Raw genomic sequence first — 18,250 nt, 5'->3', positions numbered from 1 at the left:
TGAGTTCCCTCTCCCTGTCTGAGGTTAGTAATCATGAGCTAGCCATACTGCAAAGGCAGAGGCAGGGGAGCGACTGCCTGCACTCCAGGCTATCCAGTGCTGCAGAGAAGAGAGAGAAGAAAGGCAGAACAGTGCGGGGGCGGGGGATGGTGGCACAATCCCACACAATTTCAGACTGCGTGCATGGCTAAGCAATTTCATAAGCCATAGACTTCTAGAAGAGGAAAGGTGGGGGATTTCCCGTCTGGGTATCTTGTGAGTGTTGATGACGAAAGATAGGGTCAGAACAAGAGACCAGAGAGAGCACAGAGCTGGCAGCATGGAGACACCTGCCCTTTCCAGCCCGTCAACTCCTCACAGGCAGTAGTGAGGACACGGGTGGCCTCACCTGGGCCTGGCTGGGACCTGTGAGAAGGAAGCATATGTCAAGAGGCAGGCGCCTGGGACTTACTGCCTTGGCTCCTGTGCGGCAGCCTCCCGGCTTTCCCTCCGGGACCTCTTCTTCTTCCCTTCTTTCTCGACTAGTTTTTTCATAGGGTCTTGTAAGCTCTTGTTCATAATAAGCCACAGGTAGGGGGAAAAAAAGGAAAAGAAAAGAATGTTAAAGAGAAGCCATGAGGACAAATATTCACCTGACGTCAGAGCTCTGAGGAGGTGGTCCCAGCTAAGGATGTAGGGGAAGTTTTCTGTGGTAAAACAACAGTGCTCTCAGACATATTCATGGTTACAGCTCACGAGGGAGCATTGATTTGCCACTGAATTTGTGCTTCCACTTTCGTGACAGATTATCCAGAAAAAGCCTCTTGGTTATTGCTAACTTCACGTTCCACTCAGCATGCAGCTAAGATAAGCATTCTGTTTTGCTTGAAGCCCACACGCTGACATAGTAGGAACTCTCCTGCTGCCACCAAAGCTGAGACAACTGCATTTTATTTTTAATTTTGTTTGCTGTTTTGTAATCTTTAAAAATAGCAGACAACAAAAATCTATTTTTTTTTTTTAAGAAAAAACCAGAATAACATCTTAACGTATCCTGACAACTTAACACCTATGGAAGGACAGAGCAGGTGTCTCCAAGTCTCTGTAGATTAAAAACAGGCAAAAGTCTTTTTTTGGGGGGGGGGGGCACATCATTTGCTAGAATTACTGTTTTAAAGATCTATTAAATATTTAGGAAAAGATTTTGTTTCAAAGAAGCAACTTTCTACAGACTGCACACCATTAGCGGAGACCTAGGAAGAAAAAGCAAATATTTCTTTAACAATGAATAATGACTTATACAAAAAGACTTCTATTTTGGGCCCTAATTAAAATACAAACTTACTAGGACACAAAAGGACTATCTCAGGATATTTTAGCCTTCTTATATTCTCAGAACTACCAAAATCCAGGTTCTCAGCTTCTGAGCCTCCCTGCCCTTCTACCCTCACTCCTGTGTTCATTTCTCCACTGCGACACGCAGAGGGAGGGAGGCGGGCTTCAGGGCCAATGCAGATCGATTAGTGATGGCTGACTGGAGGCCTGGGTGAAGACTCTCTAAGGCTGTGTCCAGGCAAAGCATAGCTAAGGCCGACTTCGGAGTCTGCCACGGACGCCAGATGGATACTTGGTGTTATACCCCCAACTGCCAGCCTCGTTTCACTCCCCGCACTGAGTAATTTTCCGAAAATACCCATGTCATCATACTATGCTTCTTCTCCAGAATTTATAATAGTTCCTTATTTCTCTCCACTCCGAATCTAAACGGCTCTCTCTGGGCTGGATTTTAAGTCATCCAAAACGTGATGCTAGTGCCTGCTGCTTCCCACAGTTTGCAAACCGTGAGCGCTCCATTCAGTCAGAACAGCCTCCTGGGTCTCCGTGGTTTTATTGTTCCTGTATTATCTTTTGTTCTTCCTACTTGTTCACTCTCAGACATCCTGAGTCCTTTCAAAGCCCACGTCAATTACCGCTACTTTACACACAGCTTCTCTGGGCGTTCCAGATTTAAGACTGTCCTTCGGATGCCAAGTGCTTTTTATAGATAACTACGCACCTTTTCTTAATCAACATAATTTGAGTATAAGAAAGATCAGTTAAAATATATAAAATATGTTACACGTCGAGGACATTTAATATTGAAGTATGCGAGTGTGCCTTCACTCGACAATATTCTACTGTCCGATCATAGTTTTAAAATATTTTTCTAAGCATTTATTTTGTATGTAGGGGGTGGGGGTGCGCCATGGTCCATGTGTATAGAGCAAAGGGCAACTTGCAGAAGCAGTTCTCTCCTTCCACCCCATGGGCTCCGCCGGTCAAATTCACCCGGTCAAGCTGCAGCCTGTGCCTTTGCCTGGGAGCCATAGGTGTCTTCATTGAGTCCCTGGGTTTAAGTTCTGAAGCACTTCATTGCATAAAGCCTGTCTATGCAGCACTGCCATTTCTTTTAATGGCTCCCTGCCTCTGGACATTAAATTGGTAGCTTCGTTTAACAAATAACTTTTGAGTGTCTACCATGTGTAAGATGTTGTTTGGGATGTTATGGATGCCAGGGAAAAGAAAATTATCAACAAGTACTGTGCCCAGGCAGATCATTTAAACATGGAGACAGAAAATGCTTTGGATCATTACTTCAGAGAATAGGATGTCCTCTCTTGGAGATGACACTTCAACTGAGAGATGAAACCATCCAGGTACATCTCAGAGAGAAGCTTGAATATAAGGGCCCAAAGGAAGAGTAGGGTGGCCTATGTGAAGAGGCCACGGGAGCTGTGATGTAACTGGTACGCTTAGGAGACACCCGTAAGGTGGCCGGCAATGCATCGCAGGGAGGGCACGCCTTGTCGGCATTGGCCATTTTGCTTCCTTTGTTGCCTCACACTTTTGTGTTCTGTTTCTCTAATGCATGTCAACTATACACAATACATGATCATGAGCTGCAGCCTGGACCATGAGGGGAAAACGCCACAAAGGATGGGATTAGAACAAATGAGACAATGGATCTAGACTCCTCCCTGGATGGTGATGCTTTGTACACCAAAAAAATCCAGTAAAAGTAGTGTGAATGTGTGTGTGTTAGAGATATGTAAACCTAAGTGAGAGTTCATCAGATGTCAAGGACATATTTTTTTCAATACTTTTGTCAATCACTGTCACACACACACACACACACACACACACACACACACACACACACACACACACACACACACACACCAGCTTTATTCTCCATAGAATGATTCAGCTCTGATCAGAGTGAAGGCAGGAGCATTTTCAGCCAATGTTCTAATGGCTCCCAGGACTCACTTTTAGATCCTGTGACACTTGTCCGGGCCTCCTGGTTCGCTCAATTATCTTCTCATTGTGTTCCCTCTTTGTCAATCACCATTGGGCAGGCCATGGACATGTCTGCTTCAGTGGGCTGCGTCTAGCTGCCACAGCCCTTGTCTAAACCCCTGCCACAGCCCTTGTCTAAACCCCTACGATGCCCTTGACAGTTCCATGGTTATCGTCCCTCCTGCCTCCAGCCCACCTCCCCTCCTGACCACACTTGAGCAGCTCGCAGACAATCCCTTTGTAATGTAAACCACTCACTGCTTCTTTTCAAGGCCTTCCCCTGTTGGGCCATTAGCAGGGACTCAATTGTTGGCTCCCTGTCACCACAGTCACACTTAAGACACTATTGTGCTTTCCCAACAGAGTGGCTGCAGTTCCAATTGCTACTTTAATTTACTATTAATAATTCCTGTGACAATTGCTCTTCTCATCCTACATTACCATTGTCCCTATGATAATTTGGCTTCTGAAGCTTGGGAAGTGCTAAACATGTACTTGTTGGTTGAGAAATTAATGCATATAGTGCTCAACATTAAAAATTACGTCTATTTAGCTAAGAAATTTTAAGGGTCAAGGAATACTATGAAAAGGCCTATAAAACCACAAGGAAAATTAATGCAAAAACTTCAGCTAATTTACTCACTTTGAAAAATTTGAACAAAGGAAAATATTGTATACACACACACACACACACACACACACACACACACACACACAGAGCTTACCTGAGATACAACTCACATGTCACAGAATTCAAACACTTCTAAAAGTTGTAAGTCAAAGACTTATAATATAGCCACAGAGTTGTCCACAGATCAACACAATCAATTTTGGAACATGGTCACTGCCCATGTTTAACTTAACACTTGTAGACCAAACAAAGCAACATCAAAATGGCAAAAAAGCAGAACCATACAGGAACCTTGTTTCTTAGGAAAGAGGGCATACACTGAAGATAGATTCTAACGGAGAGTTGGAAGGTTTGTGTCCCAATCCCACCTGAAATTTGGCTTCTGGTATGACAATCCAAAGCAAGTCATTCTGTGGGATGAATAATCTCCTGCCTCAAGCAGGGGGAGGGGGGAGGGGCAGATAATGTTAGGGGAGCCAGAGGTTAGGGATGTTGGAAATGAATTTTTCAGATTATTATGAGGTCCACAACTTAGCTAAAAAGCACTTGCCCCTACAGCCTCTGCAGAAGTCCAGAGTGACAGCATTTTCGGAGGGGCATGAATGCCTGCCCACAGCAAATGAACAGGGAAGGCCTGGGAGCTGTGAGAGAAGAGTCGGCCACCAGACAGAACTACTTCCAAGCACTGCGGTTGATGGAAGCCACATTTGAATCCACGGCCAAAAATGAAAATTCCAAAACATTTGCTTCTAAACCTCACCCAGCTCAGTCCTTTGCTCTAACCGTCTGTGGACATCATTGCGTATTAGCAGTAGACAGCAGCATCCGCCGACGGCAAGGTTCTCCGTGGATGAAAGGTTGTTTTCAGACTCAGTAACCTTTCCCTGGTCAGGCTGCAGCAACAGGCTAATAACTTCCATCAATGCACAAATGGCTTCAGGAAGCACACACACAATATATAAGATCAGCGTGACAAAGGAAATGTGCAAGCCCAGCTTGCAAAAATGTCTTAAAAAGGAAACAGCTTAATATAATAAAGGGAATTACTACTTCCTGTATTAGGAAAATAAAAGCAACAGCAACATGCATCTGAAAAAAAGAAAAACTACTCAACAAAACAAATTCCTGAGACAAAAGGCCAGCAGCTAGTCCTAATAACCCAAACTGAACCTCAATATACACAACATTTCCGGTAGGCCTTAACCAGACACTTCATTTTCTTGTGCTACTTTCCATTAATTATACTGTACACATCTGAAGGTGCCAAGTAATTGTCAAGAAAAGGAAACAAAAAAGCACTTTAAAATAGTTTTGCATGGTCAAAAGATGCTGCTTTCGGTTGTGTGTGTGTGTGTGTGTGTGTGTGTGTGTGTGTGTGTGTGTTTGTGTTTATATAATTAGTAACACATGAGAATTAAAGAGCAGAGGACATGATGCGTACCAGCCATGCACTTCATGGACATTTAGAACATATGTCCTCCTTTTCCCCACCACATACAAATGACACCATATAAGGAAGGCTAGTAATTTAGTAACCTAGTACTAGGGATAATATTGAACTGAGTTGTAGAACAACAAGTAAAATTGGAGGGGAAAATCACCATCATAAGACACACAATCTTATACTTTAAGGTAACATGGTAAATTGGTAGTGGGAAGGCATCACAGTGTGTGGGAAAGTGGTGGTTTTTTGGAAATAAAGCAAGCAGTGCTTTGACAGGAACATGGCTCCCACCAGTCTCAGGCCTCAGTTTACCCGCCAGAACAAGGAGATAATGCCAAGCTGAAACATTTAGGGACCAGTATAAGGCCAAGCCGAGAGAATGCATGTACCAAACACTACAAACCACATTCTCACCAGGACCCTGAAGGGTAGAGAACACTGTTTCTCAACCTGTGGGTTGCAATCCCTTTGGGGCTCAATGGACCTCCTAAGACCATCAGAAAACAGAGATATTTACAATATGATTTGTAACAGTATCAAAACTACAGTTATGAAGTAGCAGCGAAAATAATTTTGGGCCTGGGGTCCCTAAAACACGAGGAGCTGTTTTAAAGGGTCATAGCATTAGGTAGGCTGGGAACTGGTGATCTAAAGGGAGCCTGGTGGATTCAACCCTGTGTTCTCCACACCGAGTTTACACTCTGCAGGCTTCAAGTAGCCTCAAGAAGCATTGCTTTTTTCTTGCCTTGGTAGTGGAGTCTCGGAGACGTGAGGTAACTTGCTTCAGGCCACTGAGCCACAGGAAGAAGCCTTATTTGAATTTGTCATTAAAAGCACGCAATTTAAGAAAAGGTCTTGAACAACGAAAGCAAGGACACTTCCTCAACTTCCCCTGTAGTGAGACGTGTTGAGGACATGGAGGGGACTCCGGTCCACTTTCTTCGATGGGAGTCACATGCTTCCAGGAATTTTGAGGGGCTGCCGCATAAATTACTGTTTTCATCTACAAGAGAAAACTTCAAAGTGTTGTTTTTAATTGGAAGTTACGGCTGCACTTTTTAAAGGTGGCATTTCTGCTCTCTCCTGCCTACCCGCTTCCCAGCCAGAAGTGCCCGTGGGAAGCAGTTCAGAGCAGGGTGGTAAAAAGCCGGAACGTTTCTGTTCCCAGATCCAGTGCACGGGCACAGAGCCTTGGGCCAATTACTAGCTGTCTCTGAGCTCCAGTTTCATTTGAAACACGGGAATAAGACTGAGGATACCCAAGTGTTCCAAAGATAATTTTAGGGTTAAATAACATGCAGCCGTTTTCTATATGTTCATGCTGAACCTAACAGTACTATTCATTGCAATGCCATCCCCGGTACATTTAAGACTCACAAGTATTATATGAAAACTCTCCTAGACATTATTGCATAGCAAGTGTCGGGCACACAATAACTATCTGTACAGCTAGTGGGGTATTTTTTTTCCTTTCCTGCAAAGAGAAGTTAGGGCACAAGTAGGTGGGGGCAGGAGAAGACCCATGCTGTTGTGAGGAAAGCCTGAGTGACCAGCTGCCAGGGAGAAATGATGCCAATCACCAGAAGGCAGAGACAGCAAAGGACAGGCAACGCTCTGGCTTGCCCAACTCAGATTTCAGTGGTGGCCCTGGTCAGCTCATCTATTCCCTGGTCCCCAATGACTTATGCTTCCAAATCTGTTCTTTCCAATGATCTGGCCTGGAACTGCTTGGGAAAAAAAAAGGAAGAGGGGAAAAAGAACAAATTAAAAAAAGAAAAGAAAAGGAAAGAAAAAAGGAAAAAGCTTCACTAAGTACCTTGTAAAGTAACGACTCTGAGAGAAAAACTTGAAAGTCTAAAAGGATATTCTGGATGCTCGCCACGAGTAATTGCCTTGTTGGGACTGTTAACTAAAATAGCATTGCAGAGATATTTACCCAATTTTCATAAAAACTATTATGGCATTATTTTCAAAGCAAGTAACTACAGAGCCATGTGGCTCGTTGGTAAATGCTCAAATGATTAACTGAGAAATGTGGAGGTGGGTGGAGGAAGGCTGCTAGGCATATGAATTTGAGAAAAACAAAATTCAGAAAAGGATGTTTTTGTCTTTTGAAAGCTAGGGGTGTTTTGGTCTCCAGAATGATGTTCTATGCAACAGTGCTGGGACCGACACCCAGGAGGGAAGGAAGAAATGGCTACAGCTGTTCCAGTGGTTATTTTTGAACACATTTTTAAAAAAAATATAAGTTCAGGTTTCCTTAGAGGTAAATCTTGGCACAGGCCAAGAGTAAGTTGCAAAGCCAATTTGTATTGGTTAGAGCCATCCTGGCTGAGGAGATGGCACACCCTCCTGCCTTTCTGGCTTTCCCATCCCTTGTGGGGATTATTTGAGAGCAGACCAAGGCCTGCGGGGTTGAAGGACAGGTTTGGAAATGGAACTGCCAGATGTCCAGCGAAGACCAGGGAAGGGAAGGGTTATGTTAGCCTTAGGTGAGGTCTGCTAAGATTTCCCACTGACACACTCGCCTGTGAGCCTGGTTGTGAAGCTAACAATCTGGCATGAAAATGGTAAGAAAATAACTGAACCTGGGCTACTATCTCTCCCAAGTAACTCCAACAAACCCTCCTCCCAGATGCTCTCCGTGACTGACTTCTGGACCCGCTGTAATAGAGGTCTTAGGGAGTTCATTTCCAGCAGAGGCCTTTGTGATGATTCCCAGCCCCACTTCGGCCACCACCATCACAACCACTGCTGTTGCTGCAACCCTCACCACCAATGCCATTATCACCATTACTTCCTTCCCCATCACGGCTCCCATCAGTCTCAATGCCAGCAATCCCGCTACTAACACCAACATAGCCTCCCTTCCACCACCGCACTTGTACCAGGACCAGCAGTGGTGGTGGCAGCGGCGGTGGCGGCGGCGGCAGCAGCAGCAGCGGCAGCAGCAGCAGCAGCAGCAGCAGCAGCAGCAGCAGCAGCAGCAGCCCCTCTACTATCACCTCATCATTACTGCCCCTACCATTGGTGGGCCTGGGTGGAGCCGGTCTGGCTGGCTGGGCTTTTATGTACTTAATCCGAGAATGTGAAGAGCAAAGTGGAAAAATCCGCTATTCCTTCCAAAACCACTGAAGCAAAGTGTGTCACAGGACTGTACTCTACTACTGACCGTTTCTGTTAAACACGAGCACTCTGATAGCTAAAAAAAATAAAGACACATCCCAGCACTCAGGGGTGCGCAGTGTGTTAAGGAATTTTAGGCCAACCTGGACTCTGTAGTATAACACTGTCTCGAACAAGAATTAAAAAAATAAATGTGGCATGATCTTGGACACGTGTAATCCAGCACTTCAGGGGTGCGAAAATAGGAGGATCATGAGTTTAAAGCCAGTGTGGGTTAAGATTCTGTCTCAAACAAACGCATGGCAACTCCGACTGCCCTGTAATATAAACACAGGAGGACATGCTGGCCCTCAACCAGTCTGTGTCCACATTGTAAAGGGCCAAGTCCTTACTCTAATATCCTATAAAAATGCACAATCCACCTACTATCAGAACGCTGCATAGAGGAGGAATGGCCATTGATACAAATGGAATTGTAGATGACCCTGGGAAAAGCCACATGACTCCTCTGTGGCTGTCGCCTGCTCTGGATCCATAGAGAAATGTATAAGTGATATCCTGGAAGGATGAAGTAAACACCACATCTAAGGGCTGGCAACTTAAGACAGGCACTTTGTTCCTAATAAGACAGAATTGCATTTACTTTCTTTAAAATGCTTTAAACTTTGAGCCCAAATTGCTCCCCCAGAAAAGAGACAACGTTTTCCAGATCCAGCAAGTCACATTCTCTGCTTATACCCCTCCAAACGTGATAATTCCTGCCATGTGAAAGATGTTCCCAGATTTGGAAGCGATGTAAAATCAATACATTAATGATAGATAACGTATGTAAAATATACATGTTTACTAACGTTTTAATGAATCAATAAGTGTTGGTTGTAGGAAAACAGATACTGGCGGCCACTTAGAATGCCTGTTTTAAGTTGGGGGGATTACAATGATCGGATTTACATTTTTTGTAAGATTACATTTCAAAGCTAAATTTCCCATAACGTTGAATGCCAGAATGTATCCTGAAACTGAAACGGATTCTCCCGCCTCCCCGAGGTAGAAGCAATATAATCACATCAGGCCTGGACAAAAACAGTTGTCCCACGAAGCATTTCCATTAGGTGGTCAAAGCCATTGCTTGAATATTTTGAAAGATGTGTGAGGTAGAGATTAATTTTTATAGTGGATTTCTTTCACAAGAGAACTATTTTATATGTCTTAGGTAAAGGTTCATTTGATGTCCCAGGGCACAAGGTCCAGCCTCGCACTTCTGCTGTAGAACACTCTTCCTCTCAGACAGGACACGCCGAGCATCTAACACATTAATTATCATCCTTCATCAAGCATAAAACTAATAGTCAGGAAATACAGCTGCAGCGGCACAATTACCAACACACCCAGAATAAACCCCGAAGCAAAGAAAACAAATGGCCCGCTTTTCATTAGCAGAGCTTGGCAATCCTCTCTTCAGACTATGTTTTCTTTCCAGACAGAATCCCAAAAGGCATTTAAGGGGCCATTTGCTTACGTAAACCTGGAGGACAAATTAATTGGGAAAACATTTATTTAAATTTCAGAATAGCCATTATCAATATAGAATGGCATTCTAAAATTATAGGTTTTTAAAAATTACTGGATGAAATAAAGATTTTATAAATATAGGCCATGTGTTTTAAAAGGATATTGGTGGGAGAGCCCTAGATATTCAAACAGCGTCATCATACTTGAACAGGGCACATAGGGAATTAATGGGTTTCATTTTCATGTTTTGTGGCATACAATTTGATACACAAATGCGTCTATCTATAAAAAATAATGACCTGTGCATAACAGGATTCTATTATGTCCAATGGGAATCCACATAATTATTTATCAGCTTGAAATTCTAATCTGTCATCCCTGAAAGCCTAGATGAACATCCTGGAGTGCTAATGAAAAACCAGCTTCTTTGATGGGTTTTAGGTAGTTATTCTTAATTTGACTGTAACACCATCAGACCTTAACAGATGTATTTATCCTACAAAACTATATTACAGATAGGCCATGCACTATTATTTAAGCTATAATTTAGGGGAAGGGTCAGGGGGAATAAAAGGCAATGTTGAGCTCTCTACTCAAAATATTTGTAATTGTGCTCTAAATTGCAACTGTCAAACTTGGTCTAAACTCCTACTTGGACATCCTCTAACATAAGCAGAGGGATCCCTTTTTGTAGGGTGAACAGCACAGAAAACAACACTGAGCCACATCTTCCTCAGCCCAGGAAGCCAGAGATGACAATGCCTCTGTTCTTCCATGCTCGCGACACAATAATGTCATGAGTTCACACTGTCACTTACATGTAGTAAACACAAACATAAAATTTTTAAAAATTATATTTGAGGAAGAGGCCATTTCATTTGTCTTATGGCCAATTCATGTTTCAAAAGACAGATAACCTTTGGTTACTGGATGCAAATTAAAACACGTGGCCTTGGAATACGGGTTAGCAGTAAAGTACTTTCCTAGCTAGCATGCGTGAGGCCCTAGGTTCAACCATTAATAGTATAAAAAGGGAAATAAAGCAACACTCACAACACAACAACTGTGATGCACAAGAAGCGCCCCGTGGAAGGGTGGCCTGATCTGCTCAGGCCAGAATAAGAACTGTGGGGTCGCATGATCTGTAATTTTAACTAATCTTCCTTGATCAGGAGGGACACTTCCGAAGTTGCTGGAAGCATCAGTAAATCACAGGGAAGAAACACAGCTGCTTCCAACAGTGACACAAGCCAGCGTGAAAGGGGCTGCTGCTAACTGTGTGCAGAACAGCTGGCTGGATGACAGACAGATGCGGTGGATAAGGAAGAAAAAGGCTCTCCTAGTAAGTGTGTATAGCTCGCAGGGCGAAACAGTGCATAGTCAAGGTGCATTCGCCGTGCAGTGTGTCAGTGCACACCAACACTCGAGCAAGCCAGGGATGGTGAGGAACAGCTCCAAGGCCAGGTGTCCTGGAGTCATCATGGGTCCAGCTCAGGGCAAATGGAGCCTCCTTAGTCCCTCTTGAGACCTTCACTCACTCAAGGCCTTCAAATTTTTCTAGATAAGTAGATTTGTAGATTTGTAGATGACTTATAAACATTTAAAATCAGAGATGCATTTTAAGGCTCCCAACAGTTGTTTTTTTTAACATTTGGATGTTCTGTTAGCAGTGTGGACCCTTATAAATCGCCTTAAAAATTAGAACTGGGCAATTTTAAGGTTTACTTTTGCGAGTTCTTCCCTGACAGTTTTCTTTCAAAGATACAAGCCAACAACAAAGTACCCACTGTTCTCATCTATCATCCTTAAAGTCCTTCTGGAACGAAAACCACTTTCTTATCTTGATGTGCACTCACTTCTAGTGACCACTGGGGCAGGAGATACAAACCCCTTTGAGGCAAGAATCCTTGAGCTTAATGTAGCTCTTCTATTTAGAAAATATTACTACAGTCTTACGGAAGATCCCAACTCTATGTTGGAGATATCTTCAAGATAAAGTAGAGTAGTAATTTTTTCAAAAATAAGGGAGGAAATAAATAAATCTTCTCAAACCAGTAATAACTAATGGAAAAACAAAACAAAACAAACAAAACAAAACCAGGCAACAAGTAAACGGTTACTTGATCTGGAGCCATCTTGTCTCCAATGACGTCAAATAAGTATGGAATGATTATGATAAACATTGAGAGGCCTGGGCAGAGATAGAGCTCTTTCTGACAGGGCTCTGGAAATGGCGATGCTGCCCTGGGTTTGGCTTATAATACAAACAAAAATGCCTTTTCACTAGATTTCCTAGTGGTCTCTCTGGCTCTTGTACCTTTAATGTTGTGAATTCATACGGTTGATAGCCTTTGAAGCTCTCATGGATGGCCGCCATGGTGTGAGAGGTTTTCTCCCAAAAGTGGAGCAGAGTGGTCTGTCGAGAAAGATGGTAAAATCATCAATGGCTTGAATGCCCACTTGAGTGGCCCCAGAGAAGTGGTCTAATAATTTGTAGCTTTCCAGGTCAGCTCAAATCTCATTTGCTCTTATTTCTATGCCTCTGTTTCTCCTGATGGTTCACTTAGACTGAGGCACCTCATACAACTAAATTTCTTCCATGGTTAGGTTGTACCTACCACCGTGGACCCTCACTTCTCTATGGTCTTTGCCCTATTCAGTCAATTCTCCAAAACCCAGGGCTGCTAATTCATCTCACTTTATAACAATTTAATATTTCCCTCTCCAAAATCTTATTGCCTTTTTTTTTTTTTTGAGGGTGGGGGTTAGGGTGACACAGAGTCTCATGGTATGTGACCTTGGGTGACATGGAACTTGCTTTGTAGAGTAGGCTGGCCTTGAACTCACAGAGATTCACCTACCTCTGCCACCTGGTTGCTAGCATTTAAGGCATGTGCCACAAGGCCCATTCATTTGCATTCTTCAAAGTATTTTTTTTTTCTGTGTAGAACACCTTTTCTGGAGGTTTGGGAAATATAGTAGGATTTTACTTCCTCCATTTTTCTTCCAACATTTTGAATTCTTTGAGTTCAAGGAATTGGGCATTAGTAATTTTCACATTCCTTGTAACTCCCAGCATCTGGTATTTCACACTTAGTTGGAGTCTACACACTGAGGATAGAGACAGGGCTACACTGAAGTACCTCAGTATTAAGAGAGACAAAACCGAGTGCCCTGAATAATCACATTCCGAGATGCGTAGGGTATTGTGCTAACAGGGTCCAGCGCAGGATCCGGAAAGGCACAGGTGAAGAAGAAAGGCATGCAGGGCCGAAAGGACTCACAAAACAAATGCAGGAAAGTAGAAAGTTCCACTGTGTGTACAGCACACAGTTGTGACTGTGCCGTTGATTAAACGGCAGGGCTTTAAAAGGCAGAGACAAGGATGCATTCAGAACCTGCGATGCTCAGGGCAAACTCTCCATCCACACACAAAATTCCCCTCCTTCTAAGCCTCTGGAAATTCTTTGTTCATTAAGACAAATATGACTTTGTTACCTGGTATGTTGCTAGCATGTGAGATAAGAGATTACATCTGCTTGCTCCAAGAAGATCCACCTTTTGACACACGTCCATCTTCAATTTGTCAAAGTTTTTCTTCGCAAGGCGTACTTGTGTCTGTACCTACAAAAGTGAAAGCAAATCTCTGAGACACTCAAACCTCTATGAAGTTAAAATTTGCAGGTGAGGAAAGACCAGTGAAGGGCTTCTCTGTCTTACATAAGAAAGCAGCACTGAATGTTACAGGCAAATGAGCAGATCTGACATCTCTTCCTTACTTCCCAAAGACCTAGACAAGAATGTGGTGACCATAATTTTGTAACAGACTTACTCTACAAATTATATGTTTTGCAGAATGAGATTAATAACTCTGTTTCCTCAGGGCAATTACAAGCTAGTCACAGTGAGGAGAACGCTGGAGTTACACAGGTCCTGGAGAAGAGTGCATTGCTCAGGAGCATCCAGTCTCTGGAGGCTGGGTTCCCACACAGTCCTTAAGTAACTTATCCTAACATTAACAGCTTATGTAAATTTGCTACAATGGAGAAATTATCACTGACACAATCCTATTTACTGATTTCTTTTTTAATTTTAATTTTATTAATTTATTCAGATTACAACTCCATTGTTATCCTAACACTTGTATCCTCCTGTTCCTCCCTCCCTCCTGCTTTCATTCTATTCCCCTCCCCTAGGTCTATGACTGAGGGGGGCATCCTCCCCCACTATATGGTCATAGGCTATCAAGTCTCATCTTGATAACCTGCCTATTATTTCTTTGAGTGCCGTCAGGCCTCCCAACCAAGGGGAGGTGGTCAAATATTAGACACCAGTGTTCATGTCAGAGTCAGTCCCTGCTCTCCACATAACTGTGGAGAATGTCCTGTCCATTGGTTAGATCAGAATAGGGGTTTGATGTTTACTACTTGTATTGTCCTTGATTAGTACAATAATTTGAGCAGACCCCCCGGGCCCTGATCCACCCATCGAGATGTTCTTCTTGTAGGTTTCTAGGACCCTCTGGGTCCTTGTATTTCCCCATCTCCTATATTTCTCTTACCTAGAGTCTCAGTAAACTGATTTCTGTATTTTCTTGGGGTTTCGTTTTTTTCTACTAACATAATTCTCCTATTCCAGGAGCCAAGGGAGGCTTTATATCAGAGGATTTTGTCAGGGCCTAAAACATTCCTATTGATAAACTTTCAATTTTTACTATTGAGTGATGGATACCAGCGTACCTCTAACCATCCAGGAGCTGCACTGTAATTCAGGAAAGAAATGAAGACCAGAAAAGTTTTCCATATGTTAACTCTATAGATTATGTTATAAGAGAGTAAAGTTTTCAGATGTAGAGGTCTAGGGACAGAGCTGAGTCAGCAAAGTGCTTAAGTACCATCTTTGAAGCCTGGAATTCCATTCTCAGCACTGCACAAGCAAGCGGCAGTAGCTCACTCCTGTAGTTCCAGCAAACTGGAGATGAAGGCAAAAGGATCAGAAGTTTCAGATCATCTTTGGCTACTTAGTGAGTTTGAGGCCAGCCTGGGTTATATGACACCATGACTAAATACATACATACATATGTACATACGTACGTACATTTTAAAAACGTGAAGTCAAAATTTCCCCTTCCTCTAGTCCAAAGTGCTACCATATCATATTTTGGATAGGGAAATCCAATCACTTAAAAGAAAGAACAAGATGTTACTGAGTTATTTTTGATGGATAAAAATCTGTATATATTTAATGTGCTCACCTTGATAAATTCAAGTAATATTTCCAGATCTAGCCAATGGACAGAACATTCATCACAGTAGAGTGGAGAGTAGGATATTACTTTCTCACATACTCTGGTGCCTCACCTTTGACCATGTCCCCTGGAGGGGGAGACCTGGTGGCACTCAGAGGAAGGACAGTAGGTTACCAAGAAGAGACTTGATACCCTATGAGCATATACAAGGGGAGGTAATCCCCCTCAGTCACAGTCATAGGGGAGGGGAATAAGGTGAAAATGGGAGGGAGGGAAGAATGGGAGGATACAAGGGATGGGATAACCATTGAGATGTAACAAGAATAAATTAATAAAGGAAAAAAAAAAAGCTCAGTTTTGGATTCTACCTAGAATTACAAGTCTCCCTACAGGATCATAGGCAGCTGGAAAATGACGCCAAGCATTTTGTGCCACATTGACAGAATCAATGTGTACAAGAATAGAGGATTATGAATGTATGCATGAATATGTGCACACAAGGTTTTCTGGGAATACGTCTCACCTCTGTATCTACAGTGGGAGCAGTGGAAAGTAGTCATTGGATCCTTTCAACCTGACCACACTGTGCACACAAACACCCTTGAGGTTATTTGCTATTGCAGAGTGAAGACTCAAATTTCACCTCTTGGGAGCTCTGATTATAAGAAGTTTAAGATGAGGGAAACGTTATTAATGTTCTGCCTGCTCCTGAGAAGAGCAGAGACACGAAAAAAAGAACATGGGCTTTTGGGGTCGGAGGAGACCCTGATGGACTGAATCCTAGCAGCTGGAATTTTTGCTACAGAAAACCAAGGGTCAGCATTCTCCGGCCAAAAGGGCTTCTCGACTAGGGTCCCAAAAAACATCTGCTCTCTGCTTTTGTCTTTGAGAGGGGGAAGGAATGTGTTGGGGGCATGAGCTTTTATGCATTTGTTTATCCAATGCATGTCTACAGAGCATTTGTGAGTCCTGTCCTATGTTATGTACGGCAGGCTATTTGTAAAGCCAAAACACACATAACATAGAGTCACTAAATGTTATGAATGAGTGTACGTTGTTATGAATATGCTAGGCATTAAGGAGGAGAGAAAAATTAACAATTATAATACAATCAGAGAAGTGTAAGAAGAGAAGTGAGAGTAAGAGCAGAGAGCATGGCGAAGGGGCTGGTAAACGCTGCTGGGGTCACTGTAAAATTATGATGCTTTTAGTCTTGGGTGTTGTGGTCATTGTATCCCCAAGAAGCGTCCTTCCTGTATCTCCTTATACTTTGCCATGTGACTTTACTGTCTCTCCTAACTCTGAAATCAAGCTTGGCCATGCGACTTGGTGTTGGCCCATAGCAGGATAAGAGATATAAGAAGACGGGAAAACTGAAAAAAGGGAATGCCAGCATGTTCCCACTTTCCCTCTGCCTTCTCAGTGATGGCTGTAAGAACACACTCACACTGGCCAGCTGGAGGGCTGCGAGCCACATGGCATGAAGAGACTTAAGGAGGAGAGCTCAGCCATTATTAAGAGACCCTTTCCTGCCCTGTAGCTGACTACCAAGCACCGTGAGTGTCACCCCCACACCAGAAACAGCCTGTTAACCATAGATTTTAAGTAATAAAAAGATGTTTATTGTTGTAAGCTCTTGAATGCTATGGTGGTTTTATTTCACAGCATGATTATAACCACAGATTATTAATGTCAACAGTCAGGAAACAGGCAATGAGGGCTTCTGGGAAGAGCCAATACTAGAGACGGCTTTTAAAGCAAATCTAAGGTATGTAAAATATAAGACTTATTTATATGGAAGGTCTAGATTTTTCTAATGAGATGCAAAAATTAGACTTTTTTCTTGGTTACACATTTTGATTCTTCCTGTATTTACAGTATCACTTGCTCATAGGTACGTTCTAGGAGGTGAGAGCTTGTGTCCCTTGAACGAAAGTTAGGAATTCATACAGTTTGAGATGCTCCTTAGATGATTTTGAAGTGTAATTTTAGAAATGGAGAGGATTTTGAGCTTGACCCAGTGAATTCTGAGAGGCCATATGCTTTGTGTGTCAACAATGATTATCAAAACACTTAAGGCACTGCTGAGTTCCCAAATGCTGTGCCCTTTCCATGCCAGACAAGGAGGATGTTACACTGTTGGGCATTTGGGGTTCAGAACAATTTGTTTAATAGTTTGTGTTCCATGTCTGCTCTCTAAAATCCACTTTTAGCCTAGAGGAGGAACAAAACTCTACGGATACAGCAAAGCCCGGGCCACCACTGCGAAGGCAGTTTCACATGCCTCCAGATGCACTTGAGTGAAAATGTTTTGATTATTATTCCTCTTCATCCCGTATAAATTAAATTCAATCACATAAACATCTCGAGGAGCCCCTGCGGTTTCCAGAGCTCTTTACATTTTTTTTTCACGCAAATAAATGCACCCTTTGTCTATTTCTTCATTTTGTTTCTGTTGCCCCACCTTTCTTTTCTTGTTTCCCAAGCTTCAGGAAGTGACTGGTATGTATATCAGAGCCTCTTTACTCTGGGTCCTGTCTTCCACAAGCCACAGCAACTCAATTTACTCAAGAAAGCAGCCATGCCCCCCAATGCCACAACTACAAGGCATATCTCTGTACTCATCCCCTGAATGTGAAATTCTACCTATTAGCCCCCAACTTGAACTACCCAGGGCAAAGGCAAAGTGATTCATGCACAACCCACTCTGCCTTGCTACCCAGTGGGAGAAGGTCTTCTTGTTACTCCACAACCAAGTAACCTGAGCGGACTTCTGTTGTTTCCTAAGTGTCTTGTTTCCTCTAAGAACAAAGGGAAACAATTCCACTCTTGCTTTTAGATTTTTTTTTTCCAAGACATAACTCTGAAACATGCGCACGCACGCTCACACATAGCCATTCATTAGGCAGATATTTGCTGAGCAGCATGTCAGGTGTTGGTAGCGGTAGGAACAAAGAGGAGATTAAAAAAA

At 43.0% G+C, this 18,250-nt stretch overlaps 1 protein-coding gene across 10 annotated transcripts in view; it reads right to left on the bottom strand.

Annotated features, from left to right (window-relative positions):
* ICA1 (islet cell autoantigen 1) overlaps window positions 1–18,250 on the bottom strand; it is a 138,821-nt gene that overhangs the window by 28,257 nt on the left and 92,314 nt on the right. For all 10 annotated transcript variants that reach the window (XM_084785913.1, XM_084785918.1, XM_084785922.1 and 7 more), the window contains exons 7-9: window positions 13,530–13,655; window positions 12,349–12,447; window positions 452–549 (exon numbers count right to left, since the gene is read on the bottom strand). In XM_084785913.1, the coding sequence (XP_084642039.1) occupies window positions 452–549; window positions 12,349–12,447; window positions 13,530–13,655 (323 nt within the window). The remainder of the gene's footprint in view (window positions 1–451; window positions 550–12,348; window positions 12,448–13,529; window positions 13,656–18,250) is intronic.

Source organism: Acomys minous (genome assembly GCF_964271855.1).
Source record: "Acomys minous genome assembly, chromosome: 6".
NCBI lineage: Eukaryota > Metazoa > Chordata > Mammalia > Rodentia > Muridae > Acomys > Acomys minous.
This window is presented reverse-complemented; position numbering and strand designations above follow the sequence as displayed.